This window comes from Vipera berus, assembly GCF_964194415.1.
Source record: "Vipera berus genome assembly, chromosome: 3".
Taxonomy (NCBI): Eukaryota; Metazoa; Chordata; class Lepidosauria; order Squamata; family Viperidae; genus Vipera; species Vipera berus.
Window position 1 is genome coordinate 34,609,718 of NC_138204.1, and position 15,029 is coordinate 34,624,746.

The 15,029-nt window shown below is 35.9% G+C and overlaps 1 protein-coding gene across 2 annotated transcripts in view; it reads right to left on the reverse strand.

Annotated features, from left to right (window-relative positions):
• The window catches only part of IPO9 (importin 9), a 40,876-nt gene extending 26,226 nt beyond the window's left edge, over positions 1 to 14,650 (reverse strand). For both annotated transcript variants that reach the window (XR_014025998.1, XM_081324308.1), the window contains exons 1-10: positions 14,225 to 14,650; positions 11,186 to 11,247; positions 9,168 to 9,254; positions 8,741 to 8,942; positions 7,249 to 7,337; positions 5,700 to 5,786; positions 3,882 to 4,005; positions 2,338 to 2,434; positions 1,160 to 1,218; positions 650 to 801 (exon numbers count right to left, since the gene is read on the reverse strand). Coding sequence is in view for 1 of the 2 variants with exons in the window: in XM_081324308.1 (XP_081180434.1) it covers positions 650 to 801; positions 1,160 to 1,218; positions 2,338 to 2,434; positions 3,882 to 4,005; positions 5,700 to 5,786; positions 7,249 to 7,337; positions 8,741 to 8,942; positions 9,168 to 9,254; positions 11,186 to 11,247; positions 14,225 to 14,375 (1,110 nt within the window). In the remaining variant the exon portion in view is untranslated. The remainder of the gene's footprint in view (positions 1 to 649; positions 802 to 1,159; positions 1,219 to 2,337; positions 2,435 to 3,881; positions 4,006 to 5,699; positions 5,787 to 7,248; positions 7,338 to 8,740; positions 8,943 to 9,167; positions 9,255 to 11,185; positions 11,248 to 14,224) is intronic.
• Between the last annotated feature and the right edge of the window lie 379 nt (positions 14,651 to 15,029).

The following is a 15,029-nucleotide window of genomic DNA, read 5'->3' on the forward strand; positions in this document are numbered from 1 at the left end:
GAAGCAGAAGTAGATGTTTTTCTGGAACTCTCTAGCTTTCTCCATGATCCAGCGTATGTTGGCAATTTGATCTCTAGTTCCTCTGCCTCTTCGAAATCCTGCCTGTACTTCTGGTAGTTCTCGATCCACATACTGCTGGAGTCTAGCTTGTAGGATTTTAAGCATAACTTTACTAGCATGAGAAATGAGTGCAATGGTGCGATAGTTTGAACATTCTTTGGCACTGCCTTTCTTTGGAATTGGAATGTAAACTGATCTTTTCCAATCCTGTGGCCACTGTTGAGTTTTCCAAATTTGCTGGCAAATTGAGTGTAGCACTTTTACTGCATCGTCTTTTAAGATTTTGAATAGCTCAGCTGGAATACTGTCACCTCCACTAACTTTGTTGTTGCTCAGCTTTTCTAAGGCCCACTTCACTTCACATTCTAGGATGTCTGGCTTGAGGTCAGTGACCACCTCATTGTGATTATCAGGGACGTTAAGCTCATTCTTGTATAGTTCTTCTGTGTAATTTTGCCACCTCTTCTTCATCTCTTCTGCCTCTGTTAGGTCCCTGCCATTTTGGTCCTTTATCATGCCCATTTTTGCATTAAACGTTCCCTTCATCTCTCCAATTTTCTACAATATAAAATATGAAAAATGTGCTTACCTGTTCTTCTGTTATCTGCATATAGAGAATGATGTAATATATCAATTCAGGCAATGCTTTCTTCACTGTGCTTTTAAACTTGTGGTTTTCTAATAGAGCATGAACAAACTCGAATATGCTGAAAACTAGGTTTTCAAAGCCCAAAACTTCACCTAAATTTTAAAAATTATATGAAAAAAATTAAAGATCTTTCAACATTACTTCAGTATCTGACAATTATATTTTACATAATTCAAATTTGATACTATTGCCAATAGCTTAACTAATTTTTCATTAGTGTTTTACTCACATTTAAAATATTAAAAATATCCCAAAATATATGTAAGAAAAATTATTAAAGCAATCTAAATTTGTTACATCAGAAACCATTTGACATTCAAAATATCTATAGCCAATTTATTCTCTGTATGACCACTCAAAGCATCGATTAAAGTCTGCTATTCTTTCTTTACAAGGAGTATATTTTAAAATATTCATTTTCATTACATCTCTAATAAAGAGTTTTCCTACCATCAGAATCCACTGGATCTTCCACTTCTTCTGTATAATTTACTTCTGTTCTCACATAGGTAATTGAGTAAATTAAGGAAAATAAATATAGCTACCATACAATTAGATTGCAATGCAATTATTTCATCTGTTATGAAAGAGAACCAGATAGTGAACAATTCAAACTTTCATTTATTAAAAAAGGTTCAATAAAAAGAATATCAACTGAACTAACAGGAAAAAAATTGCCCTCTCCTAAGTATTTATTTTTATCAGCAAATCATTCTGAAACATTATACATTATAAATGAGACTATCAACATTAGAAAATGTGCAAAATATTCTATGTACAAACCATTATTAAAAAGATCTAAATATATCAATAGTGCAATAGAGTCTAAAAGTAGTAATATCAACCTAATCATATTTTACTTTCCAGCAAAAATATACCATGTATTCATTTAAGCTATCAAAAAATATCAGCCTTCAGCTTCAACTCAACTCTCTCAACCTTCTCCTTGATTACATCTTTCAGTCTCATCAGTTACAGCAGAGGTATGTTTCAGGTTCTTTCTATTATGAAATATTACCTGATGAGACCCAGGCTATGAAATTTGGTATCTATCAACTTTTATAGATATTATCAACTATTAGTAACTATCAACATGGAAGGCTAACAGCAGCCTTCCATGAAAAGCAGCATTCACTAAGTCACAAGGGATATAATAATAATCATAATCATCATAATCAAAGTTGGAAGAGACCTTGGAGGTCATCTAGTCCAACCCCCTGCTCAGGTAGGAAATCCCATACCATTTCAAACAAATGGTTGTCCAGTCCAGTCCAATTGTCCAGCCTCTTCTAGAGGCAGGTTGTTCCACTGATTAATTGTTCTAACTGTCAGTTTGCTTCTCTCTTTGGTTAGTTTCCATCCATTGCTTCTTGTTTTGTCTTCAGGTATTTGGAGAATAGCTTGACTACCTCTTCTTTTGTGGCAACCCCTGAGATATTGGAACACTGCTATCATGTCACTCCTAGTCCTTCTCTTCATTAAACTAGACATACCCAATTTATAATCTCTAAACTATATTGCTGAAATATTTTTTGTAAATCAGTATCTCTCAACTTTTCTCTCCTCCCCACTTCTAATTTCTTTTTAAAGAAATTCGTGCTTATTGCAAACCAAAGCAAAAAGGGTATAAGGCTGCACTTTCTGTAAGTGTATTCCAAACAATAGGAAGAATCTGTTGCATAGAAGATATCATGTGTCTTGGGTAGTTTTTTACTAAAGCTGTCACTGCCTGGAAGAAGAAAAACAGTGTTAGAATGAATAAAATGCTTCCATATATAATATTACCATTTTTCTTTAAGCACCACTCTGCCACTGTATTTATATTTCTTCTTTTCCAGAAAAGTCCTCTGCCATATAGTAGCCATTGGATGTATGCAAAACTAAGCACACTTCAGGAATGATCACAGCAACTTGTTTTGAATTTGAAAACCAACCAAGAGTGTTACAAATTCAAAGTATTTTGCACATTACTAATAACCAACCTCTGTTAAATAAATGAATATAGATACACATATTCATAGGCATGTTATATTACAAGTAGTAAGTGACCACATTGGGGTGAAGGCAAATGATGACTACCTTAAGTTACTTATTTACATCAGATATAAGGATGCAAGTGCATAAGGTCAGGATTTGCATCATGTTACCACCATGTACTTGTCATTTTGATCTAATATAGAATGCTGTGGATGCTCTGTGCACAACTAAGTTGTTAGGTTTATTAATTCTTGAGAAACTTACTGAAGAGTCTCCATAAAATCTCTAACAATTTTATGCATTAACAATTCTCAATACACAAGGGGACTTTTAGAATATAGAATCATCTAGATTGACATGATATGTTCTTATGCTTTTATGTTTATTGTACAATAAATAGTCTAGACCAGAAGTCCCCAACCTTGGCTACTTTATGACTTGTGGACTTCAACTCCCAGAATTCCTCAACCAGCCTGAGCACAGGGTTAGACTAGAGCACAGGTCTGCAACCCGCGGCTCCAGAGCCGCATGTGGCTCTTTCAGCCGTCTCCTGCGGCTCCCAGTCCTCTGCCATGTGCAGTCCCCCCCAAAAAAAAGTGGGACTAAAAAAGTTCAACCAATCAATTCAAATATGCAGGGTACGTGCATATCTCGCCTTGGCTCCACTCTTCAGTCAAACCCTGTTCTGCGCATGCGCGCATGTACACGCATGTGCACACATTTTTTGTGGCTCCCAGTTTTTCCTTTTGTGAGGGAACCGGTTCCAAGTGGCTCTTTCACTGTTTCAGGTTGCTGACCCCTGGGCTAGAGCATGGCTGGCTGAGGAATTCTGGGAGTTGAAGTCCACAAGTCATAAAATGGCCAAGGTTGGGGACCCCTGGTCTAGACTGTATGCCCAGATTTATTTAATTCATTTGCCAGTAATATTATTTTATGATAAGATATTCATGTTTCATCCCAAAAGAAATATTTTCATGCTACGAAACGTTTTCCTCTAATTTTTCTTATAGTGATTTTTTTTGTTTCAAATCAATGGTATCTCTGTGTTATTAATTCCTATTATTCTTTGTTCATATTATATTATATAAAACCCAATGTTGCTGTTACATCTGAAATTACACTGACAAGAATATGCAAAATCCTCATTTATGTTGCTCATGGCAACCTCAAACTCATATACAATCAGATATTGTACTTGCCTTTAAAACTTCCATTTTAAGTCCACTATCTGATGTAGGGCCATCGGGCATTTGCAAGGCCTGAACAAAGGCTTCAGTAAACTGCTGCACCACAGGGAAAATCAGAACTTTGGCTGCTCCCTTTCAAAAAAAAAGTATAATTAGTTCAAAAATGAAAAGGGAAGATTCAATATTTATTAATTCCATTTTTATATCTCTACTATAGGAAAATATAATTGAATATAATTATTATGATTTTCAAAGTCACACATTATCCCATAAGTTTCCCTTACTTGACATTCAAGTATCTTACATAAACTCAAAGCCTCCAACTAATAACTATTAGGGACTAAACAAGATTTTGGAAAGTCGCTCTGTGAAATCAGAATTATGCTGATAAAATATTAAGAAACCAGGAGAAATGGTTCTTGCAAAGGCCTTACATCTACATAAACTGGATGCTCTCATTATTCAACAAATGCTACTAAACAAAAATAATTCCCAGAGCACAAAAATCTTATCAGTCCAAAGAAAAACATACATGTTTAAAATAAAGAACACTGACTCAAATAGCTTTTAATTAAACCTTTACTGAACTTGTTTTTTTAGAAGAAACTGAGTACCCGAAATCTCTAGAATAGATAATAAGATGAGATTGTAGATACCTTGAGGGACCTCTTGTCTCTAATCGTATATGCTCGTGCTCTGTAATTCCAGCAGAGGGGGTGCCCTCTATGTCCTCTCTATTAAACATGTAATCTTATGGGACAGATAAAGTGTGTCTTTTCTGTTGTGGTCCCCCTCTGGAACAGTATCCCCCAGAGATAAGGACTACACTCTCTCTCCTAAAGTTCCAGAAAGCTTTGAAAACATGAGTTTGGTTCCAAGCCTGGAGCTGGTGTATTATGGTTCGTTTAGGGCCCATTTTTGTTCTCTACAATATTATTCAGTCTGGGTTATCTCTTGGCTTTTTATTTTATTTTGTGTTTTTTCTAGCTTTGTACTCTATCCAGATTCTATCAGAATCAGGTGGCTAACGAATTAAATAAATACAAGAATTTCAAATAGAGTTCAGATCACTTACTTAAACCACGCCGAAATACCTGGCAACTGTATTCAAGTAAATCTGGCAATAGTAATCCCAGACTTTTAATCTCAAGTTTACATTAGTGTAATGATTTGTTTGGAATTTTATATTGTTGTGTTTTATGTTGTTTTACATTGTGCATCAGTTTATACATTTGTAAACAGTTTAATAAATAGGTTTCAGAATGAAAACCCAGAATATAGTTGCCTATCTTAGAAATTACAACTGAGAAGTTTGTTTTATATGTATATTTAGTTATGTCCCACTTCTATTATTGTTATAGTTTATATATTTTATATTTTATTATTTTTATAAATTAACTCAAGGCAGTGTACAGGCACAATACTCCCTCCTCCTATTTTCCCCACAACAGCAATCCTGTGAGATGAGCTGGGCTGAAAGAGTGACTGCCCAATGATTGGCTTTCATATCTAAGGTGAGACTAGAACTCACAGTCTCCTGACTTGTAACCTGGTTCCTTAACCACTAGACTAAACTTAATGGTAAATTAAAAGAAACACCACTTAACATCAATAAAAACTGCTAGTACCTAAGCTAAAAGTTTTCTTTGGTTGACTGTTTCATAAATATATTTTACCAAAGCTGATTTATACAAAACAGAGGAATCTGAGTGACTTAGTGATTAAGATATAAATATTTTTCAATCATAACACTTACAGGCACTCTTGATCATGTTACCAGTTTTTATGGTATCACAATGTTACATATAAGGAAATTAATAATTTACCTTTTCCAACTCTTCCATATTGCAAATCATCTGTGCACAAGTGGTGAAGATTTCTACAGCACGTGATCTTGTACGTATACCATACACCTAAGAATAAAAAAGTAACAAGTGGAAAAAAAAAAGTGAAAAAGCCTGGGTATTCATAGGAATTGTGTTCCCAATATTTACTGTTACTTAATATTCCCTTTTACAACCATGTAATCCCTTAAATACCTATCAGAATGTTTTCTAACAAAAACAGTTTGCTTTAAAAAAAAATCTGTTCAGAACCTAATTTTGTTAGATTTAAATATAACTTTTTATTTTCATAAAAACCACCAAATGATATAACACCCTCAGTTGAAAAGATTTGATTTATTAAGTTAATCAGAGATGTTAAATTATTTCAGAATTGGTATCCTGATTTTACAAAAAAGAAAACGTTTGTGGCTTTCTGTGGCAAATTAGTCTTATGCATCATATAACATATATATGTTATCCTATAACTTGGTTCCTGCACCTTTTTCCCACACAAAAGAAAGGGATCTACTAAATGATTTGTGACAAAGGCAGGTGGATTCTACTGTGTGCTTTAAAGTTCTGAGAGATTTTCTCTCAAAACCTTAATCAGGATATCCATGAAAATTCCTCATGTGAATGAGCATTCAAGAAAATCCTCCTAAATGTAATTAGTAGAGTCTCCATGGATAGTGATGCTCTCTAATCACCATTTATACATAGAGAAGAATAAGAAAGTGAAATACAAGCAGTCCTCAACTTACAACAGTTCATTTAGTGACCATTTAAAGTGACTTATGACCATTTTTCACATGACCACCGAAGCATCTCCACAGTCACATGATCAAAATTCAGGTCCTTGGCAACTGACTCATATTTATGAGGGTTGCAGTGTTCCAAGGTCATGTGATCCCCTTTTGCGACCTTCTGATAAGCAAAGTTAATGGGGAATCCATGTTCACTTAACATCTGTATTACTAACGTAACCGCAGTGATTCACTTAACAAACGGGGCAAGACAGGTCATAACATGGGGCAAAACTCAATAAATGTTTTGCTTAGCAACAGAAATTTTGGATTTAACTGTGGTCACAAGCTGAGGACTACCTGTATCCCAAGCATATTTACCCAAGATCAAGAATAACTGAACTCACTGGATTTCATCATAGTCTACGGCTATGCACATATAGATTTCCTACTGCTTGGACCTTAGCACAGAAGCCTCTATCAACCCATTTTGTTGTTGGAAACAGAAGGAAAAATTGTTTCAGTAATCCACGCATTTCTTCTTTTTTACAGTATAAATTGGATTAAACTGTATCATCCTCAGAACAGTATCAACAAATGTTTGTTGGAATGGTTAGTGAAGTCTGGTCAATAATGTCTACCCACAGCCCTTTTCCTTTCATGCTTACTGGAGATATTCTGTTTTTGGATCTGAATAGGACAAGAAGAACTCTCAAAGGACGTATCACTAAAAATACAGTAAATGTAGACATGTTAACATTTTATGTTATTCCTATGACATAGAAGAAAACAATTTTCATCCATACCTCAGCCATTGTAAAAATCTTGTACATCTCTGGAAGAATAACTGGAGCAACAAGGGGCATCTGTGTGTCTGTTACCTCTCGAGTGAACTCTACAAGATATTATACATATACACATAACATAGCTAAATTATGGTTTCCCTGACATATTTTCAAGGAATACACCCTATTTCTATGCTGTTTATCCATTTTAATAGTATATTTATGCCCAAATGGGCAAAGAAAAGAATAAAACTTTCCTTTGTAATTACCTGTAATCTAGCTCTTCTAAATAACAAATTTACTGTATTTCTAGCCTCCATTATTTGAAATTATAGATGGGGGCTTGTATGGTTCAAATCTATCTTCATACATGTATGCATTTTTTGCACAATGAAAATCATATAGCCAAGCTAAAGAGTTCTAACTGAACTGATTCATTATCTGCCTCATGAGAACCAGACATATATCCATAATTTATTATTATGTATTGAATCTCTTACATAAAAGAGCGGTGAAACTATTCTCTTATAGCCATCAGCTTCCTGGTTAACGTAAAACAGATTTACACAGACTATTATATTTGATATGAACATTCTCAGGTACTAAGAACTGCAGTCTATGAACCACTATCATCAGTAGTTGTCATTCATCCTGGTTTCTTAGATACAATTTTTAACATGTATAATTTCTATTAATATACGGTAATCTGATACATTGTTTTAAAAAATCATTTTTTGAACAGACATATCATGGGTTAGCAATCTCTAACATACAAGCCTCATACAGCCCATTAACACATTGATAAAATCTAGTTAAATTTCAAAGGCAGATGGGGTTTTTTTTGTTTCTTCCTTCCTAAATGAAGGAAAAATAGGAGGCTTTTCATGCCCACCTAACCTATACAACTTGTTCCAAATCACTATTTTTAAGAGTTTAAGGATGGGAATATGATCAGGAAACCTCTGAAAGTAAAACTGCTTCCATCCCCATCCTTAACACATAAACACATATACACACACAAATTGCATTCCATACCACTTCCAACCTTTTAAATCTGAAAAGGAAATGAAATACAGTATTTTGGCCAAATTGTGTTCTAATCATTTGAATGTTTCCCATCCCTGACATACAAATGACACAACGTGATCCAACAGAGGCAGATTTTCTAGAGTTCCAGTGCCATTTTCCTTTTGTTTCAATTGTAGAAATAAAGATCATGTCACACTGGATATCTAATGCCAGATTAATTAGTGACCGTCTATTAAGGAAAATATTATTTCCTAATGATTTAATGCAATGACATATTTTGTTGATAATTATATACCCCAATACTGCACAACTTTCATAAAAGGCTAGAGTGTCAAAAATCTTTGTTTATATTAAAAACACTGTACTGTGTACTTTTACTACAACTACATCAAAATAGGAAGTATTTTCTATCTTAAAAATCAAAGCAAAAAGCCAAGCCAAGGTAGTAGAATTATCCAGCTAATAGCATATAAGACACAAATACCTGTAAGCACCCGCATAGCTCCATGTACTGCATTTAGATCCCCACTGACCAGCATTTCCATCAAGAGATTAAAAAGTTCAGGCCAAGCTTCAGGCCAGTCCCAATGTGCTATTGCTGAAACTGCATAAGCAACGCTTGAACGAACTTTGCTAATTGATTCCCTCAATCCACTGGGGAGCAGTTCCCTAATGGCAGCTTTTGCCTGTGGAGGAAAAAAGAGATGAACTTAGAAACAATGTCTGCCCAGAACAGACATTGCCATCTCATTACTAATCAAAGATTATTAAATACCTGGAAAAAGGTGTCCTAAGGAAACATTGCTCTCTGATTTTAAATGTCCTTTAAACTGCATAAAAAGGAAATACAGTTTTCTTTCTTCTTCTGCACTTGGGAATTGTATAATAAAATTTTTAAAAACAGGCATTACCCTTTCTGTAGTTTCAGGAGGTCTAAACTTGTCTGATTGCGAACACCAGTGAGTTTCCACGTATTGTTTCAAAATCACAGATGCTAGCTATGAATAAAAAAAATAGAATAAAGATTCCCAGATTTATTATTTCATATGATCTTTCATTTCTTCAAAAATTCAAAGAACAGACATGACTGGTTTTAGTTACATAGGAATGCTGCTTTTTAGGCTCTAAAGTAAATATTAGTCATTATTTAACAAATTATACCTGCCCAGAAGACTGCATTACATTATATCATGAAACAAGATATAACTTGAAGCTGACAGAGACAAGAAACCTTTTACAAACACATACAAAGATTTATTTAATGCTAATATAAAATTATTTTTAAAAATTCTTTATTACATAGTTAAATGAAAGAATATTTATATGCTTGAACTTTATTGATAACAATTGTCTATTGTCTCATATCTGTATTTTAATATGACTGACTTGACATTAAGATTTTTTTATTGTAACGAAATGTAGCCCTATACTTAAGGGGCTAGCTAGCCTATTTAATTTTACCTTAACCATTTAAATGTGAGCTAATGTATTCACTCTGGTCTGCCAATTCTAATTCAAGAAAGTCTTAAGTATGACACATAACTGTGAGTTAAACTAAGTCTAAACAGAGCTTTCTGGAAACTGACTCCTGAGCAATGCCAGCATATTTTGGGTCAGGCTATTTGTGGGATTGGCTATTGCTGCAGCTGCCAAAAAAGCCAACACAGTGCTAGGCTGCATTAACAGAGGGATAGAATCAAGATCAAGTGAAGTACTAATACCAATTTACAATGCCTTGGTAAGGCCACACCTGGAATACTGCATCCAGTTTTGGTCACCACAATGTAAAAAAGATGTCAAGACAAGATGTCAAGGGTACAGAGAAGAGCAACAAAGAAGATTGGGGGACTGGAGGCTAAAACATATAGGGAATGGTTGCTGGAATTGGGTATGTGTAGTTTAACGAAGAGAAGGGTGAGGGGTGACATGATAGCAGTGTTCCAATATCTCAGGGGCTGCCACAAAGAAGAGGGAGTCAAGCTATTCTCCAAAGCACCTGAAAGCAGGACAAGAAGCAACGGATGGAAACTAGTCAAGGAGAGAAGCAACCTAGAACTAAGGAGAAACTACCTGACAGTTAGAACAATTAACCAATGGAACAACCTGCCTCCAAAAGCGGTGAATGCTCCAACACTGGAAGTTTTTAAGAAGAGACTGGACAGCCATTTGCCTGAAATGGTATAGGGTTTCCTGCCTGAGCAGGGGGTTGGACTAGATGACCTCCAAGGTCCCTTCCAACAACAACAACTTCTTCTTCTTCTTCTTCTTCTTCTTCTTCTTCTTCTTCTTCTTCTTCTTCATCATTATTATTATTATTATTATTATCTCCCATTATTTCTGCTCACCCCACCAGACGTAGTAGGGAAGGCTCCAGGTCTTTTCCATCAACAGTGCCAATATGTTGGACTTAGGAGTTGTGCCTTCCTTGTGACAGCATTTGCCTTGTGGAACCTCCAGAAATCCAGATGGCCCTGTTAACCTTCCATAAAGCATTTGACCCAGGAGATTAGGTAAACTCTACTGGCAGGACTCTTTGTGTGAGTTATTTTTCTTTTATCTTTGGCATTGCCATCTAGAGGGTTAACTATTGCTTTAAACTTGCTACCCGAATCACGTGAGATGAGTGGCCATATTAATCAGCTGATAGATAGATAGACAGACAGACAGATGTTGGGCTAGAGCATTTATTTGGTTTCATTTTATACAAGCTTTATTTTTATTTTATTAAAAAAATATTTTCCAAATTAAAACAGATTTGTACTAGTTTGGACAGTGAAATTGCCTTGCTTGCCCAGACTGAACCTATAGTGCAAAGAAATCAACTCATTCTCTCCAGTTTTAGCTATTAGCATAATGCACTAATACACAGAAAATTGTTCAATATATAAATTGTTTAAATCTTTTGTACTGATTATTTGGAATGACTGACCTGACGAATAGCCAGTGCGCCTTGGGGATCTACAGTTAACTCTGCCAAATGAACACCAAATTCTGAAATGGAAAAAATAAAAATCGACACCCTAAGGACCAATAATAAAGCACCATCAATTCATGGGTCATGTAATGGTAAAGAAATTATAGTATAATGACTTTATTCACAACCCACTCTTTATTATTTATGCAATTCATTCCCTACAGTTTTTGTCTGATTTTATGACTGTTCCCTATTGTTCGTATGACTTTTTTTCACCTCATAGACAATAAAGAAAGCTTACAGAAAACAGAATAGAAACAGTATCTATGAATTATTTAAGGAAAGTAATGCTTTCCCACGTGAGGAAATATTCTTCAATGCTGAACAAATCATGAAAGAAAAAATATCTTCAATGATATAACATCCACAGTCATTAACTAAAAAAACCCCTAAGCTATATAATCAATCCTTGAGATGAAACAGCAGCAGTAATGAATTTTCTTACCCAGTCTTTCCCAAATGGACATCCTGCAATTGTATTGGACTAGTGGTATTTTTAGTGCATATTAAGGCTCTATATTTAAAGCATATGCTTTTAGAAAAAAGGAAAAAATGGTACTTCATGGGCAAGTACATATATTCACTGAGAATGTAATTCTAAATATAGATTTCATTTATTTGGTGTTTACCCTGACTTTCAAGGGTAGATCTTTTATCAGAGTTTTTAAAAAAATAATATAGTAAAATTACAACCAAAGAACAAAAGCACATAATAAATAATTCCTCCAATTTTAAAATTGTATTGCTACATTCTTATTACATGAGTGCATAGAAAACAGAAAAACCCAAATTAAAACAAATCAAAGTGGATTATTTCCTGGTTGAAAGTGTTTACAATAATCTGCTGAAATTCATGTTAAAATTATGAATATGTTATCAGTAATTATCCTATAGTTTTTAGATTTCAAGATAGCTAATGTGTAGCCATATAGGTCCTATCATAGGAACACATTCTTGACAAACTAGTAAAGCTCTAAAATCTATAATCAAATTGCTGTCCAATTGTGCTCATTTCCATTTCTTAGTCAAGGGAACCAGCACTGTTCAGACACTTCAATGGTCATGCGGCCAGCATGACTACTGTATGTAAAATCAACTATAAATATCCAAAACAATTTTTGATTTTGATCTTATTTGCTAAGTATATTACAATTTTCACAACTATGTTATCATTTTTTATTCATAAAATCTCTGAAAGAATAATTCAGTTCTATAACTGCTGTTCTTTAAAAAGAATCAGGTGATAATAAGGATAACAACTGCATGCATGAATCACCAAACACACAAGTTTTGTTGAACAAATTTGTTTTGTTGAACAAATAATCTCAAGAATCATATTTTCAGGAATACTCACACTCAATAATGAAAAGCAAACCATATACTTAATTCTGATACATAGACTAATGTCTCCTTCTTTCCTCAAATAATTACTACTACTATGCTTAATTTATTCTATTGGTTTTAAATATACCAAGTAATGAGTAAGGTAAAAAACAACACAGCACATTTTTTTTACATCATGGAAAATTTTGTCACCGTCTGCATTTGTACAAGGTTTGTCAATCTTCACTTGGCTCCTTCAGGCTGAGTAAAACTGATTTATCTAGTGTGTGCCATCTGAAAGAAATGACTAGCATTTCCCCATTTTTGTGAGGTTAAGAGGATAGTACATAGTGTTTCAATTGCAGCCAATGTGTCTGCACCCTACCCCACACAGGTAAGTGTCTCCTGTTATTTTTTCCAAGTGATTGTGAAAACTGAAGTCTTTCAGGGAGCATTTGGAGGATGATTAATTCCATCACTGGACTCCTATAATGGATATTCCCGTTTTTATCCCACAGTAAACCAATCTGTTAGATAATGCATGTCATGCATTCTGAAAAGTTCTTTATAACTGCTGGAGCAAGTTATCAATAATGTATTTATACTTGTATTTCTAGTTTTAATATAATACAAATGTAAATTTAGTGAGCGAATACAATATATTTAACATACAGCTCAAAAAAATAAATTACCTAGTTAGAAATAGCAGAACCATTTGATAGCTGTTGTGAACATATAAATTAGATATACCAAAGTTTCTGTGGTTATGCTATGCCATTACATAAAAACACCATGCTGTACAATCAGATTGCTAATAAAAATGGAAACGTGACATGTCTTTAACAATGTGTACAGTATTATGGAAGGGACACTATGCAACTTCATTATTGTTCCATCTACCTCTATTATATGTGTTTGCACACACATCATGCTGCAATTTTAGGATTTTTTTCTGTTTCTTTAATTAGTTACAATAGTTTAGTCTGGGAATTGGAAGGCAACAGTTTTTGCGACTAACAAATTTTATTAAGAGGCAAAGTTAAATTAGCTAACTTTTTATATCTCATTTTATCAGATGCAAACGGGGTAGAATGTTCTAGGATATAAATTGGGATGAATTAACGGGAAGGCAGGCAGCTTGGTTATACAAATGCAGGTTGTATGAGAGATCTGGGGTTAGTGTAACCTTAGCTCGTTTCTTTTGTGGCTTAGTGTGTCGTGCAAACCAGATCAACGTAAGATTATGATTCAAGATATTATGCAAATCCAGAAAAAGGGCTAATTCAGTTACCAAGTTAAGCATACTGTATAAATATCTAAGACAATTTTTTTCAGGGGGGAAAAAACTGGAATAGGAACCTGCTATTTCCAAGATTGTGGGGAAAAGAAATGATTGGCTACCGGATCCTGAAATGAACCCGGAACCCCAAAAAAAAAAAGAGGCGAGTTCTCCCTCACTTCACTTTCCCTTTCAGGAATCACTCGCGCCCCGAACGGGGATCTCTCGCTCCACCCTAGCTTGAGGCAACAGCATTTGTCCTCGCCGAAGTAAAAAGGGGAGGTCAGCTACCACTGCAAAGACTCGAGGCTCAGAAGGCCAAAGCCCACAGCCGGACCCCGCGGCCTTCTGTCCTAGAGCCCAGACAGTACCTCCAGCTCCGGTATACTTACCCTCCGTTACCTCCAGCACCTTCACTTGCTCCTCAGCTGCAGCCCGGACGCCCTGTACTGGACAGAGGATCCCGTTCAGGGTCTCCACGAGGGCTTCTTTCAGTCCCTGAGCCACGGGTCCAGGCCCGCCGCCCGCCACCGCTCCCGACATCCCGCCGTATCCGCCAGGCTGCCCCGCGCTGGGCGGGAGGAAAGGCACGCAGGAAGCCCCGTGGAAGAGCGAGAGAGAGAGAGAGATTAAGAGAGGGAGGGAAGGAAAGAGAGAGAGAGTGAGAGAATGTGGAAAGAAAAAGAGGCGGCACCGGAGGGTCGCGGGTGGTGCCGCCACGCGCCAAACGTGTCCGCAACGACGCGCTCTCCGAGAGCGACGCCTGCAAAAATCAGAGCCGGAAAGATTCCTGAAGAGCGCCCCTTGAGGCTCTTACATGCGCATTAAAAAGAGCTTAAAAATCGCCCGAGTTTTTTATTCTGCCTCGAAAACGGCTCTCCACCAATTATTGCATGGTAATATGCTAGCTCAGGGGTAGGCAACCTCGGCTCTTTTGTGACTCATGGACTTCAACTCCCAGAATTCCTGAGTCAGCTGACTCAGGAATTCTGGGAGTTGAAGTCCATGAGTCACAAAAGAGCCGAGGTTGCCTACCCCTGTGCTAGCTAGATCAGGGGTCTTCAAACTTGGCCCTTTTATGACTTGTGGACTTCAACTCCCAGAATTCCTCAGCCAGGCACGTTGTCTGAGGAATTCTGGGAGTTGAAGTTCACAAGTCAAAAGGGCCAAGTTTGAAGATCCCTGATTTAGACTGTT